Here is a 14,564-nt window from a genome sequence, read left to right as displayed (position 1 = left end):
AGCAACTGGAGTGGGGACCAAAAGCCACAAGGGCACCTGTGTCCAGAGTGCTGCTACATGCAGAGACCAGACTGAGCACATATTATGTGGCTAAGAGGATCAGCAGGCAGTGGCTAGCACATTGCAAGCTACGCTAGAGAGCAAGAACGATAGAGGCTTCGGATGTAGGTATCAAGCAGCCCTAAGACTGGGCTGGATACAAGAGAGGGCCAGGGGATTTGCAAGTTGGCTAGTGGAAGGATCAGAAGATCCAAGCATCCAAGCCAGCTCCAGGGGACACCACGGGGTCTCAGGGTCAACGTAGAAACCTGCCAGCACACATGCATGCATCTCAGAGAGAACTGGAGACCAGAGCATCCAGGGTCAGCTACTGGGTAGACTGAGTATTTAAGGTAAGAGCCCACAGGGATCCATAGCATGTGTGTATTTGTGCATACACTCACATACCCAACCGGGTCTGTAGCAACAACTGGAGCAGAACCCTGGGGGTTCACATGCCCAGGAACCAGCAAGTGGAGAGACTAAGGATCCAGGGCCAGCTGCTAGGGAGGGCGAGTGTCTAAAGCCACTTACTGAGTGGTCCATAGCACATATTTGAGCAGAGCAGTGTGCAAGAGGACACGGAGAGGTAACTGGAAGGCTACAGATGAATTACTGGGCAGACTGGGTGTCTAAGACCTGTTACTGGGGGATCCATAGTGTGACAAGTGGAGATCTGAGATGCAGGGAATGACTACTGGGTAGATGGAGTACCTTGCAGTCCTTCCAGCTGCTGGAGGGATCCATACTATCTATACAGACATATATCCCACTAACAAGCCTTATCTGGATCAGCCAGAGCAGTGAACAGGATGAGGCCATTTGTGCTGTTTGTGTTTAATGCAAGTGCTGTGTTGTCCTCTGTGGCCATGTGTGTGTGCTGAAAGCCTTTTTCTGTGTGTGCCTGCTGTGAATACATACAGAGCTTGCCACCAGCTGGACCCAGGAACAGGCAGCTGCAGCAGCCTCTCCTCTACTGGGCTACCAGATTCAGCAATCTGCAACAGATTACTTACTCCTGTCTTCACTGTACATATCTTCAAATGCAAACTCCAGTTCTCTCTGCCATTCTTCTTTTATTTCCACACGTTTGTATGCAGGCACAAAAATCTGAGGTGGCATCTGCGCTACAATCTGTCTCCTGCGCATCCGATCCATATTCTGCATTTGCTCGAGTTCTTTCAGAAGCCTCTCCCTGTCCTTCAAGTATAGGAAAGGGATAACATAAACATTTAGTGTTCACATTCAGACAGCCATATGTGAGGACTTATAAAATACTCCCATGTGGTTACCAGGAAGTTTGCTTAATCCTTAACATTGGAAGCTTATGCTAGGAAGAAGGTGCTTCCTTGGGAGAAGGCACTTTCTCAGGAAAAGGCTGCATCCGACCTATCTCAATAGTTCTGTTTTTACTTCTTAAAGGGAACAGTTTGAATATTTCCAGGACTTATACCCTGACAGAACCTCAGTCTTTAAGGTAAAAACTTTGAAAAGTCTTCCAAAAACAAAAAATGAACCTTCTTAGTAATAAAGTAATCTTTTTCCCTGAAGCACAAAATAACCAACACCAATTAAAGCTGATGTGAAAAAGTATAGCTCATCAACTATTAAAAGTTTCTTTTGATTATTACCACTTGGTTAATAGCTGGTTAAAAATTAAGATAACAAAAATTAAAGGATATTCTTCTAAAGGTTCTTAATCTGTGTGCTTCCATTCTTCCTCCTTCCAGATAGCCAAAAAGAAGGAAAAAAAAGTTTGATGTTTAAACACATTCTGAAAACTTTGTTTAGTCCATCAATTTTCCTATAGTAAAGCAATTTTAGTTACAAATCAGCTACTTTAATTTAACACTGGTCATTCTGACATTAAAACCAGGCCCAGCTGCTTTGCCCACCTGAGCCAAATGGACCTTCTTCAAGGCATGACTTCCCCTGAGATGCGCCTTCTCAAGCTGCTCCCTTCTCTCCTTCTCTGCCTCTCTCTGTAGTTCCTCCAAACGCTTCCCTTCTTCCGCAGCAGCCAACCGAGCATCTGGCTGGTAGTCAATCAACAGTTTAGTCCATGAAGTTCTTTGCGGCAGTTTAAAGCTTATGTAACAATAAATAAACGAGTAATTCAGTAGCAAAAGCAGTTTAAAAAAAAGCATACAATGCCATAAGAGCACCCCCAAAGGTTTATAATTCTCGGTTGCAAGCAGGACCAAACTAGATTTTACCTTTGGAAAAAAACTGTATATTTACATGTTCCATAAGTGTAGGTGTCAAAGTGTTCTAGTTTCAAGCTGTACTAGGGACAATCATTTGTATGAATTGTTATAGCAGAGAGGGGTGTTTTTTTTCCCTACAATACAAGGTAAAGTGAATAATACTGTCATATTATAGATTGACTACTTTTATCCTCATGGTTTTCTTTTAAACAAGAGGAAGAAAAAAAAAAACAATCCAAGAGCATTTTCATTCTCATTTGGGAAACCAGAAAAAAAAAAAGTCTGCAATTTTAAAATAAGAAAAACCTTATTAATACATGAAAATTAAAAAATACTTAAGTAAAAAAAAATTAATATTATTACACATAAACAAACCTATAAATATGAACATTTTGGAATTTTCCCAAGACAAAGCTGAGCAAACCATAGCATCTCCTCTTATTTGGATGGTCTTCTTATTGGAAGGTCTAGTCCTTTCAATGTTAAGAAAACCTAAAACTTCATGAATGAAAACTTCATGAATTCACTGAAAAAACTATTCATAAAACCAAATTTATTGAGAATGCTTCTCTAGTCTAAAAGAGGCTGATCCAGAACAGGACCTTAGATTGTGGTCTCACATCATCGATAAACCGAACTATTGTTTGGTTCACTTTTCAACAGCATTACCTTAGTTCAAAAATCACCTCTAAAAGCTCTTGCTCAAACTGACACTTTTCCAGGTCCTCCCCTTCTTCTGATGTGATTTTGCCCTTTGTCTGAGTGTACTGTAAATGTGAGTAAGCTTTCCCATCTGGGAAAAACCTATTCACCATTCTTTTCCCTCCAAATTAAACTTCTGCCATTTTGGCAAACTGAAACCATGGATTGCACGAGCACAAATACGAGGTAAAGACTGGGAGTACACAACTAAAAGAGGGGAAGACAAAAAAGCAGGGCAACTGCAAGTTATCATAAACCACAAAGCAGAAGGTCTGTCTGTCCTAGTGTTGTGCCAGTCTTGTGAACTCACCCCTTACAGAGGTCTGTTCACATGGGAAAGGCTGTCAGGTGTGATCCTGCAAGCAACTGAGCACATAACAAGCCTCCCAGGTTTCCCCAACTCAGAGCCCAGTCAGTAAGTTGTGTAATGGCAGCTTTATACAAGTTCGTGTTTTTAAACAAGTTCTAGAAAACTGAACTGCTGTTATGCCCACACTGTATGCAGTATAAAGAAAGATCTATAGAAACATGGATTTAAATCACCTGCTCTCCATCCAATTCTCTGTCCACGTAAGGTTCTGAAATATGGTAACGTGTAACAGAAAAGTTGTCCGCACCGTAGGGCTTCACGGCAGGAGTCTTCTTCACTTCAAAATTCTAGGACAAAAATGGGCACGTACAGCTGTATCAGAGAACAGCTTCTCCAGCAAAGCAACTAAACAGAACATTAAGTGACCTACGCACTTAAATCAAAAAGAAAGCCACCCCTCCAAATTCTCTCCTGAAAATATTGTTTAAAACTTTACATACTAATTAATAAATCACAACAGCACAAGGCAGTTCTAGAGGACTTAGCAAGTGAGAGCATCTAACAGCCTATGGCAAACTTCTCCACACAAACTGACATTCGTAAGAGAACTCATGTTTCAAAAGCATCACCTTAAAAGCACTTGAGGTTAATGTACTAATACAAATCCCACTTAAAACAGCTGTCATGCTCACCTTAAAGTAGAACAACCACAGAACCACAATATAATTATACCTAACAGCAAAGTAACACTTCTCAAGCACAGACTTTCTCTACAAAATTCAGAACCCATTATGTCCAATTTATTAGTTGACCAGATTAAAAAGCATTTTTCATAACTTCACTGAAAACTGTCTATTCATATATTCATCCCTGGAAGTGTTCAAGGCCAGGCTGGATGGGGCTCTGAGCAACTGGGACTAGTGGGAGGTGTCCCTGCCCATGGCAGGGGGTTGGAACTTGATCTTTAAGGTCCCTTCCAACTCTAACCATTCTGTGATTCTATTATGTAATATACAGGGGTTTGGGTTTGTTTGTTGTTTGGTTGTTTTTTTTTTAATTTAAACTTTTGGGAGCACCACCACATTTCAACTCCTGTCTGAAAGAGTTTGAACACTGAGCAACCAGACCCTCCCTCTTCTTTGGCTCAGGCTGGTGTTGACAGTAGGGAGGTAGCCAGGTCAGGTAACCAAGTGCTCTGTAGGACCTCCTTTTGTACTTCTAACATCTCCTCCATTAATTTTCTCTCAGTTTCCTTTTCCCTAGACTCTCTCCTAAAAATGGATTCTTACCCACATTAACTAAAACATCAAGTTTCATAGCCCGAGTGGTTTAAAAATAACATGACCGTAAATAAATGCACGTACAAGAAGAGCAGCATTAAGTCTCAGGAATATCTTAAACTTATTTCTATGACATCTAAGATTTAAGATATCTAAGACGAGGCATACAAAATTTCAGTATTTATTATCTCTTGCTATTTTATAAGGTTTGTAGAAAGTTTAGTCCTTAAATTAAAATCCCATGATACACAACTACTTTTTACCTTACCAACACAACTTCAGTAACGTATTTTATGGTTCTTAAACAAGTGCATGTTATTCTAGTAGGAAGGAAAAAAAGACACGTGCAAATAAAAGCACACCAAAAATTTCACGTTTATTTGTACATAATGCTGTTTTAAAACTGCTTTCTTAATCAAAATGATTGTAACCACAACACTTACAGACACTGATTATAGCTCTGATGAAGTCCCATGCCTAAACCTCATTAGCCAGATCACCGACTGTTTGACCTACACTGTGTTACTTAGAGAATGTATAATTAAACCTCAGTCTTCTGAATTATTAAAAAAATATAAATGCAACAAATCAGTAATTAATTATTCTATTTAATCAAGCAAATCTCCAGAATTCTATTCGAAAGCTATGGAGATGTGAGAATTATGTTGGAGGCTACAGTTTTCCAACTAATGTCAACAGCAATTTAGGTTGAAATAAAATAATACTTGTAACATTATTACACCTCATGGTGTAACCACTGCAGGTAAGAATCTGTCAATATTTCCATCTAAAGGTTTGTAACTCCCCCCTCCTTTTTTTTTCTGCTAAAAAAGTAAATGATTCTACACTGAAATCTGGCAAAACTCAGCATTATGAAATAGAAAAAAACCCACAAAACAACCCAACTCTAAAAACATGAATACTTAGGAAGAGTACAGTAACATTGTTAGGTTGTATTATTTCCATTACCTAAAAATCTTGCAGATCATATAAAAAAAAAGTTCACAAGAACTCTCTCGAGATACCTGTCAACAAAATGGTGTTTACAGTTTAACTTCAATTAAGTAGCTTAACTTTGTCTAACTGAGGCCTCAATTCATAAAAGCCATCCTTCTGAGAATTAAACTCGATTATGACGATATACCTAGAATAAAAACACTTCTTTTGTAACTGGGTAAAGTAACAATAATAGGAGTATCTTCAGAAAATGTTTCTTATATTCTAAGTAACCCTGCAAAGAACACTGCCCTAGCTCCATTTTATGAAATTTTATTCAATTGTTATTGCAACAGAGCATCAGATTATGATTATAGTTATGTTTAATAAGCTCTTTATGTAAATTGATTCAAGAAAATACCCATGCTTATGCAGATGACCTTGTAATTTGCTGCAATTCAAAGGATTTAGAGTAAAGTTAAGCAATTCAAATCCACTGCCTTTAAAGTAATGCATTTGCAAGACAAAGCCCCAGATTTCCTCTCCCCTCTTCCCCCCTGAAATTGACAGTGAACATCTTTTGTTTTCTCCCTCTACACAGATCTAGGAATAAACCACAGCTCTAACCATGTCTGATCTGCCAATTACTTGCCATTTACTTCATGCAGTACATAGCACCCAGTTACTCTTCCAATAAAATAACTTTATTCTTTACCCTGTGCCCTCCCAGCAACATAGGACTATGACAAAAGCCTTAAAATTCATATAGATATGAAAACTAGGAAAGAGTTTCAAAGTCAGCTAGTCTTTACATGGATCAAACTGACATACTGTGCTGTATTTTAAAGAATGCAACGAAACCTCTTTCCTCAACAAAAATCCAACATGGCTGCAGAATTGTTGATTCAATTTGCCATTACAGAGCATGAATTTATTAAAAAAAAAAAAACACAAACTTTATTGTAGAAAAGCCAAGTGTTTGAACATTCTGCTAAAAGCAGCTAAAATCATATTTGCTGAAAAGGTGAGTAAAGGACATTTGCATTTGTTGATGGGTGAAAATGCATTAAATTGTAGAATTTCAGGAAAGGAAGTTATGATTCTGCAAAATGAAACAGGGCACTGACCCAGACCTGTCGTCCAACACAATCATAAATGCTATTGTATCAGAACCTGGGGAAACCTGAACAAAGTTTTCTTGCTTGCTGTGTTGAAAAGACTACAGAATAAGAAGAAAACTCTGCTTTTGTAACATTGAAAGAGCGACGCGTTACTGAGGTTGTTAGATGAAAAGTATTATACAGTATTATGTCTTTTTAGATGTTATATCATCTCCAAATATGCATGTTAACTGCAGATAACTTATGGTCAGCAATTAGAAACTTGTTTGGATTTGGTTTTGTTTTGTTTTTATATAGAAAACAACATAAAACACATCCTAAACTGCAGAAGTTACCAAAAAGCAATGCTGCAGTATCTCATGCTTTTCCAACAATGCCAAACTGAGTAACACAAGCATGTGAAAACCAGGAAACACACAGTCAAAGTTTTAACTGATAGAGCCTGCTCTGCAGCAGATACACTGCAAACACGTCACGTGGAGCAAAGCAGAGAACAGCAACACACTAACCTATCCGTAACATGCTGGATGCAGCTGGGAATAGCTTTGATATCACTGTCTCCAAGAGGGACTAACATACCTTAATCTTTTCTTTTCTTATCAGTGGTCTGAATGTCCCTGAACCTGACAGTCTGAAAGGGCACAAAAACATGTAAGGCAACTTAAACTCTGCATTAATGAACTTCCATTAAATTTACTAAAAGTTATGCCAAAGTAAAAATGCATCTGATGTTCTTCCTGCAGTTCAGACCTGCAATCCTACAGTAGCTTCTACACCCAGGCAAGATCTCTCTGAAATCAAAGCTGCATGAAGAAGGTACAAAGTCGCCCCCTAAAAAGGGTACAGCATAGAATTAAAAATATGGTTTTTATCTACTTTCCTCCCCAAAAGACTTAGGTACTGTCTTTTCTTATAAAAAATTAAATTTTACTTTTCTTATAAAAATTAAGCAGCTTACCCTACATTTAGTATTCCCTATAAGAAACAAATAAATTGGAGGGGGAAAAAAAAAACCAACAGAAAAACCCACAGCTAAAAAAGGTAATTTTTATTACAGAACTAAACAAAATGGTACTACTGCATCACTGTGACAGAAGACTGAGGTTATGCTGAGAAAGATCATTGTAGAGTTTAATACCGCTGTGGCTATTAAATGGAAAAGAGATCATGATAAGTTTAAAAGACACATATATCCAGAAAAAAAATAAATTTCAGATGACAAGAAATAAAATCCACACATAAGAGATGAGAAATAATCAAATACCAAAGCTCAGTAGTAAGAAGTCTGCTAATGCATAATTCATTAATTTTCTTGATTTTTGCTGAAGCACTCTCCTTATAGTATGCAAATAGCAATTTTGGATATCCTGTTGCGATGAGTCAGACCAACAAATAAATCATTACATTACATGGTACCCTGAATTGTGATGGCAATCACATCAGGGCTACGTACCTCAAGAGGATGGGGCGGAGGCGGCGGCAGGCTCGCAACTTTGGCTGCTCTTTGTCTTTCCACTTCCAAAGCGTGTTTACGTGCATTTGTTCGCCTTGGCAAAAAAAAAAAAAACCACCAACAAAAACAAATACAAAAAAGGAGAAGGAAAATTATTCAAGCAGCAATGACAACACTGTGCAAAATAAAAGGCAGACCTAAAAATAAACAGCTTCTGAGGTACCTGAATTGAATGCTTGGGAGATGGGGATAGAGAAGCACACTGAAAAGTCAACAGAATTTATGCCAGAAGGCAGCACTGGAAAATTAATTTCTTGAAGTAATGCAAAAACGTTAATACACACAAGCTTCTAAAGAACAAAGCAAAACCCCTGCTTTTCACTTAAGCTTTCATAAAAGCACTGCATCACTTCAACATATTTTAATTGCTCAAGTGGGGACAAAACCAAGTATTAAATCGATTGGTCTCTCAGCTCTACTCAAGCACAACTATCCCCAGGAGTACATCGTTCATTTTTCATGCCACCTCAAGAGGGGGCCCATCTACTTTAAAAAAAAAAAAAAAAAACAAACCAAAAAAACACAACAAACCACAAAAAGCCAAACAAAAAAAAACACCCCAAAACAGAACAACCACCAAAACCAAAAGCCACTAAGAAGGAAGACCATGGTTCTTATGGGATATGAATTGTTTAGCATAAATAGGTTTTAAGTAGAATAAATTACTGTGGATAATAATTTATTGTGATTTGTGCTGCTTGCTTAACATTACTTAGTATGAATAGCTAGATTTGCTGAAACATTTAGGACATAAGAAAGATACTCTCAGTGCTCTTCCTAGCAGACAGTACAGTGTTGTTTAATCTTCTAGCATGGGAAAGCACTGGATGCCATACTGATGTTTTGGCAGTGTTCTTCTCAAGTCCAGGACTTTTCGATTCCCTGCGTTCTGCCAACAAGGACAGGTGCACAAGGAACATAAACCAGAAGATACAGAGGCTCCAGTCCCTGATGTAAACTGCAAATCAACAAAGTAAGAGCCTGCCCACCCCAACACAGAAAAAAAAATCCAATTAGATATTAGATGACCTCAGACCAAAAAATCACCATTGCACTAAAAGACATGTGGACAGTGCTTGAAGGGTGCATGAGGGGTAGGTGTAGAGATCACAAGGGTATAATTGCCCAGGGACACCTTTGTTCAGGGTTCTTCTCTTTGGAGGTACCCAACCCAGACTGCCCTTGCTGCTATACCTTCCAATTAAATTAATTATTTTATGAAATCTCACGCCAGTGACTCTGCTGTGAGAAACCTGGGGTCAAGCCTGAAGGAGGGAGCACACCTGAGAGCGTGTGCGAGACCATGAATGGTGTGTGACTGCTCAGGCAGCAGCTTCTCCTTTAACAGCTGCAAATGCCACAGGTCCTGTTTTCAGGTGTCATTTGTGTGTCACTGAACAGCTAGCTGTCAGTCAACAATCTGGACTGAAAATAGCAATATAGAGATGAACGGCTCCCCAGTCATTGAGAGTCTTTAAGGCCAGCTCATATAGTTGAATTTTTTGTCTTGGCTTTAAAACTACAATTCTTATCAAAATTCACAAGATTCGTCCACAAGCATTAATTCTCTAACCCATAAAATTTCAAAGATTAAAAAAGTTCCAAGCAAGAAGCACCAAAATTTTTGCCTTTCACCTTATGACATTGTAAAATTCATTCTATGCTTAATAAAACTAAATAACTATTGCATACCGGGCTTGCTCACGAAGCAATTTCTCTTTTTGGTACTTCTGTTCTTTCAGGGCTTTCCTGTGTCTCTTCTCTGCTCTTTGTTTCCTTTCCTCCGCTTGTTTTGCCAGAGCTTCTAAGTCAGGTTCCTTAACAACAAAATATTGCAAGCACTTAATACAGGGTCTTTTACTCACTTATACTATTATTGTGATATTTCACAGAATCACAGAATGATAGGGGGTTGGAAGGGACCTCTGGAGATCATCTGGTCCAACTCCCCTGCCAAAGCAGGTCCACCTAGAGCAGGTTGCACAGGAACATCTCCAGGCGGGTTTTGAATCTCTCCAGAGATGGAGACTCCACCACCTCTCCAGGCAGCCTATTCCAGGACTCAATCTCTCCAGAGATGGAGACTCTCCTCCTCATGTTTAGATGGAGCTTCCTATGTTCAAGTTTGTGCCCATTTCCTCTTGTCCTGTCACTGGGCCCCGGTGAGAAAAGACTGGCCCCATCCTCTTGACACCCACCCTTCAAGTATTTATAGGCATTATATTTCAAATTGAGTACTGCTGGCGATGATCACAAGCTCAAAATTACTTTCTACTGTAACAGAGTAACAATAATCTAAAGAATATTTTTTTGTTCTCTGCTATCTTCTTTACTCTCTTTTTCTCTATCACCAACAGCAGCCAATTTGCCACATTCTTTGGCCAGCCTAACCAAATAGTGACGTGGAAACCTTAGAATCTCTGTGCATCTCTTTGATAAAGAGTAATATAAATACACTTAAACATTTTAGCAAATGCTGATTAGACAGTACAGAGAAAGCGAGTTACTACCTTTCAGTAATTAACTACAAATATCACATATCAACAGAAACATTTCTTTATAATTAGTTCACTGCTCCTATGGTACTGGTAACACAGTTTTCCACAAATTCATCCATCCCAACATCAGAAAGGACTTTACAGAGAAGTTAATTTAGAGACGCCGAGATATGGAAAAGTATAACGCTACAAAAGGTTAAAAAGCCCAACCAATTCAGGAAGTGAGCTAGTCTGCTAAATTCATGCAAGCGATCTGTGGCATCACTGATTTTTATAAGCCTGGTTCAGAATCAAATCTATGGTAAATTTTCACCCAACAACTGGAATGATCTCTCAAGAGAGCCAAGACAAGTTATAGGATTTTAAAGAAAGTGAAAATAGTTTATAGATGCAGAATTAAGAAGTGACACCAGTTTGCAGTCTAGGCAAAGGCCTCTGAAGCCCTTACCAAGACTTTCCATGTCACTTGAGCACTCAAGAAAAAAAAAAAACAAGTGCATTTTCTAAACCACAGAAAGGCTACTGTTACATGCTAGAGGAAAAAAAAAAGTTACTCTATTACTGGCATACTTGAGACAATGATTCACCATGTGTAATTTTGTCAAGTACAAACACACACCATCACATATGCGTACAATCTAACACAAACAAAATAACTTTGAAGAGCGAGGAGCAAAAAGCCTTAGCAGATGGGCCTGCTAGACTATTTAACTCTGGTTTTGTGGAAAGATATCCACAAAAAAAGTACACAAACATTTCTAAGAAGTTACCATTCTTAAAAAAATGACATTTTAGATATTAGGACTGAAAGACCAAGAATATAAAAGAACCGAACAGCAATCTTGGTATTTCTAGAACATCAAGAACTTCCCTGGCAATAATATTCACCTGTTTCACTTACATTCTCCTTGGCTTGTCGGTGACCCTCACCAATTGCTCTTAAGCTTGACAAATACAGTTCTTCTAAGGCTTTCATCTTCTGATCCTGTGCTTTCTGCCATTCATCCTTCAGCACCTCCTCTAACTTGTGTAGTTGTTCTTCTCTCCTCTGCTTTACTTTCTCTCTTATCTGCAAGGCGATATACTTCTGTTGCTCTCTAACCTGTAAAAGCAGCATTTACGTTTTGTCAGCAACTTAAAAAAGCACAATATTTTTTGCAGCAAGTCTTTCCACAACATACTCTACCCTCCTTTCAGCTTTCCATCTCATCTACTATTCCATTAACAATCTGTCCAGAAAATACCTTAAAGTTGTAATTCCCCGTTTCCAAAATTAAGATACGAAATAATAAATTTAATCTTAGTTAAATGCTTCAGTTAAAGTCCAAAGAGCAACATACAAAACCAAATGCAAAAGCTGCTTGGAATATCCTTCCCTCCAAAAATACAACACAATAATTTATTAAAGACTCCTATTACAATGCAACATGTTTTAAAGAAAATCAGCAACTGTACCGATAAATTAAAGTCTGTTTACTAAGTTTTTTGTTTCCATGTAGGTACTCTGTTCAGACACTCTAAAAGAAGCAGCACTTAAAGCACTTAGAGCTACAACATACTGGAGCAATTCAGTTCGTCTAGTGGAAAACTGTGAAGTTCTGTGTTAGCAATAGGCATCTTATTTCTTCTGCAGGATCACTACGAAAACACCTGGAACAGTCTAAGAGGTTTCAATCCTCACACGTGGGACACATCAGAGGAAGAAAGACAACTGCATGTTCACAGCCAGATAAGAATGGTAGATACTGTGAAGCTGGCAGGGAGGAAGAGATTCTGGAACAGGTGCCAAAGGAAATCTCACAAACAGAGAAGGTATTACAAACAGAACACGTGCTTAGTAGTAAATAAACATGAGAAAAGGAAAATAATTCACAAACAAAAAAGAAGCCTAACATACAATATGACAAGCCTGAAATTCAGTTTACATTTTCCTAAGTTAGTTGTTACTTCATTAAATGAAATACACAACATGCAAAAATACAGGCATACTTGCTGTAGCCTCAGTTTTCTTCTTCTTTCATATTCTTCTTTCAGAAGCATGGTTTCTTCATTAGGACTAAGCCTCAATTTTCCAACTTTTGCAACTTTCCTCTTCATCTTTGGAAACACTGAATAATCAACTCCTATGAGAACAATACGAAAAACAGGAATTGTGCATAAATGATACAAGTAAATCAGCTATAAAAAAACAGATACTGCCATAATCTTACAAATCTATCATGGTATCTAGGAGTATGAGCTGCAACTGTTCATGTGTTCAAACTGTACTCAACAACATTGGCACTGTCTTTGTCACAGTCACAAAGTGTCGTGCTTTTGAATTACTATGGTATAGAGCAAACTCTGCATCAGTATTACATTCATCTTCTACACTGTGGACCAGACAGGCACATCTGCAAAGGGAGTAGCAAACAACATTCGACTCCTGGAAAGACAAAAAATCCAAACACAACACACTACTGAAACCCACACCACACTGTACAGCAGGCTGGTCACTTAAGTGCTTTGTATTGAAATATTCTCATAATAAGATATTGAGTTTGTTAACATTTTTGACTGCAGTCCAAGGTTTTGTGCCTTAAGGCCTGTGAAACTCTGGCAACAGTCTGCATGCCAAGCATTTCACTAGAACATTAAAATTGCTCACTGACAGTTTTTAATTCAAGTTTTTTAAACCATTTCAAACGATGTTTCCCTGCAGATTTTACTGTGGAACCAGGATCTGCTGGTTCTGCAGATCACTTCCCAGTTTCTTTGCAATTATAACTTGCACCTGCACAGCAAAAAGACTTTTTCAGCCTGATTTGCAGCCTAATCCAAAACTGCCCCCTCCCCTCTCTCAATATTTATTTGATCTTTGAACATTTATATCCCTGAAAACACTGTACCAAAACAAATCAACAAGGATCTTTAAAAGCTGCTGTTTAGTTCTAAAAATCAAAAGCTTATTACAGGCGAACAATCCACATAGCACTAACAATTTAAAGAACACGTTACACCTGGAAAGATTTCAGTATCACAAATTAAAAAAAAAAGGAATTAAAGAAAACAGATGAGGTGTAAAAACAAATTAATTATCCATAAGATACTTTTGATACAATGCTATTAAGCCAGTGAACCCCAAGTTTGTTACAGGATAGATAGGGACAGAAGATGTTCCTGCTATCCTTCCATTATTCAGCTCATGAGGCACTAAACAAGTTTATCAATACACATAATTACGGAGCAAATGATTACATTCCTCTCTCTACTTCTGAAAAGCAAAATTTAAAGGATGAAGCCAAAAGGACTAACCCTTGAAGGATAACAACAGAAGCAGATAACGCAAACACCACGGAAAAGCAGTCAATATTTGCACAGATTTCAGTAAATACACGAGAGTTAAAAACCTAAGCCAGCCTTCCCCGGGAACACTGCACTAGAGGTTCCCGTAAGGAACGTTAAGACCTTTTACTACCGTGCCCGGGAGAGAACTAACCCAAAAGCACCTCTCCAGAGCCGGGAAGGGGCGCAGCGGTTCAAACGTAAGGACGAGCGCACCGCACCGGCCGGGGGCTGAGGCCTGAGGCGGGCGGCGCGGCTGCTGCGAGGATGGCGAGGAGGATGGGGCAGGCCCCCAGGCAGAGCCAGCCAGCTCGGCTCAGGGGGCCCTGGGCCCGCTCGGGCTGCATCGGTGGCCACCACCGGGGCGGCGACAACCTGACCAGCCCGAGCCGAGGGGAGAAGGGAAGGGGAAGGACACCCCGGCCCAGCCCCAGGAGCCCGAAGGCGGGCAGGGAGCGACCCCGCGGCGGGGCCGCCCGCACTTACCTGCCGCCAACCGCGCGCGCCCGCCCGCCGCCAACGGCCTCCGCCGCCTCCTGCGTCACCCCCACGCTCGCCCCAAGCAGCCAATCACTGCGGGCGCAGCGGGAAACGGAGAAGCCGTCGTGGGTCCGGCCCTCTGCGCGTGCGGAGC

General features: G+C 39.5%; 1 protein-coding gene across 1 annotated transcript in view; it reads right to left on the bottom strand.

The window, feature by feature from the left end:
- The window catches only part of CEP295 (centrosomal protein 295kDa), a 44,876-nt gene extending 30,334 nt beyond the window's left edge, over window positions 1-14,542 (bottom strand). The window contains exons 1-8 of the mRNA XM_014958353.1: window positions 14,417-14,542; window positions 12,596-12,729; window positions 11,508-11,708; window positions 9,801-9,925; window positions 8,049-8,142; window positions 3,492-3,605; window positions 1,935-2,075; window positions 1,056-1,239 (exon numbers count right to left, since the gene is read on the bottom strand). Coding sequence (XP_014813839.1) covers window positions 1,056-1,239; window positions 1,935-2,075; window positions 3,492-3,605; window positions 8,049-8,142; window positions 9,801-9,925; window positions 11,508-11,708; window positions 12,596-12,703 — 967 coding nt within the window. The 5' untranslated portion in view covers window positions 12,704-12,729; window positions 14,417-14,542. The remainder of the gene's footprint in view (window positions 1-1,055; window positions 1,240-1,934; window positions 2,076-3,491; window positions 3,606-8,048; window positions 8,143-9,800; window positions 9,926-11,507; window positions 11,709-12,595; window positions 12,730-14,416) is intronic.
- Window positions 14,543-14,564: the final 22 nt, after the last annotated feature.

Source organism: Calidris pugnax, unplaced genomic scaffold (assembly GCF_001431845.1).
Source record: "Calidris pugnax isolate Ruff unplaced genomic scaffold, ASM143184v1 scaffold252, whole genome shotgun sequence".
NCBI classification, from domain to species: domain Eukaryota; kingdom Metazoa; phylum Chordata; class Aves; order Charadriiformes; family Scolopacidae; genus Calidris; species Calidris pugnax.
This window is presented reverse-complemented; position numbering and strand designations above follow the sequence as displayed.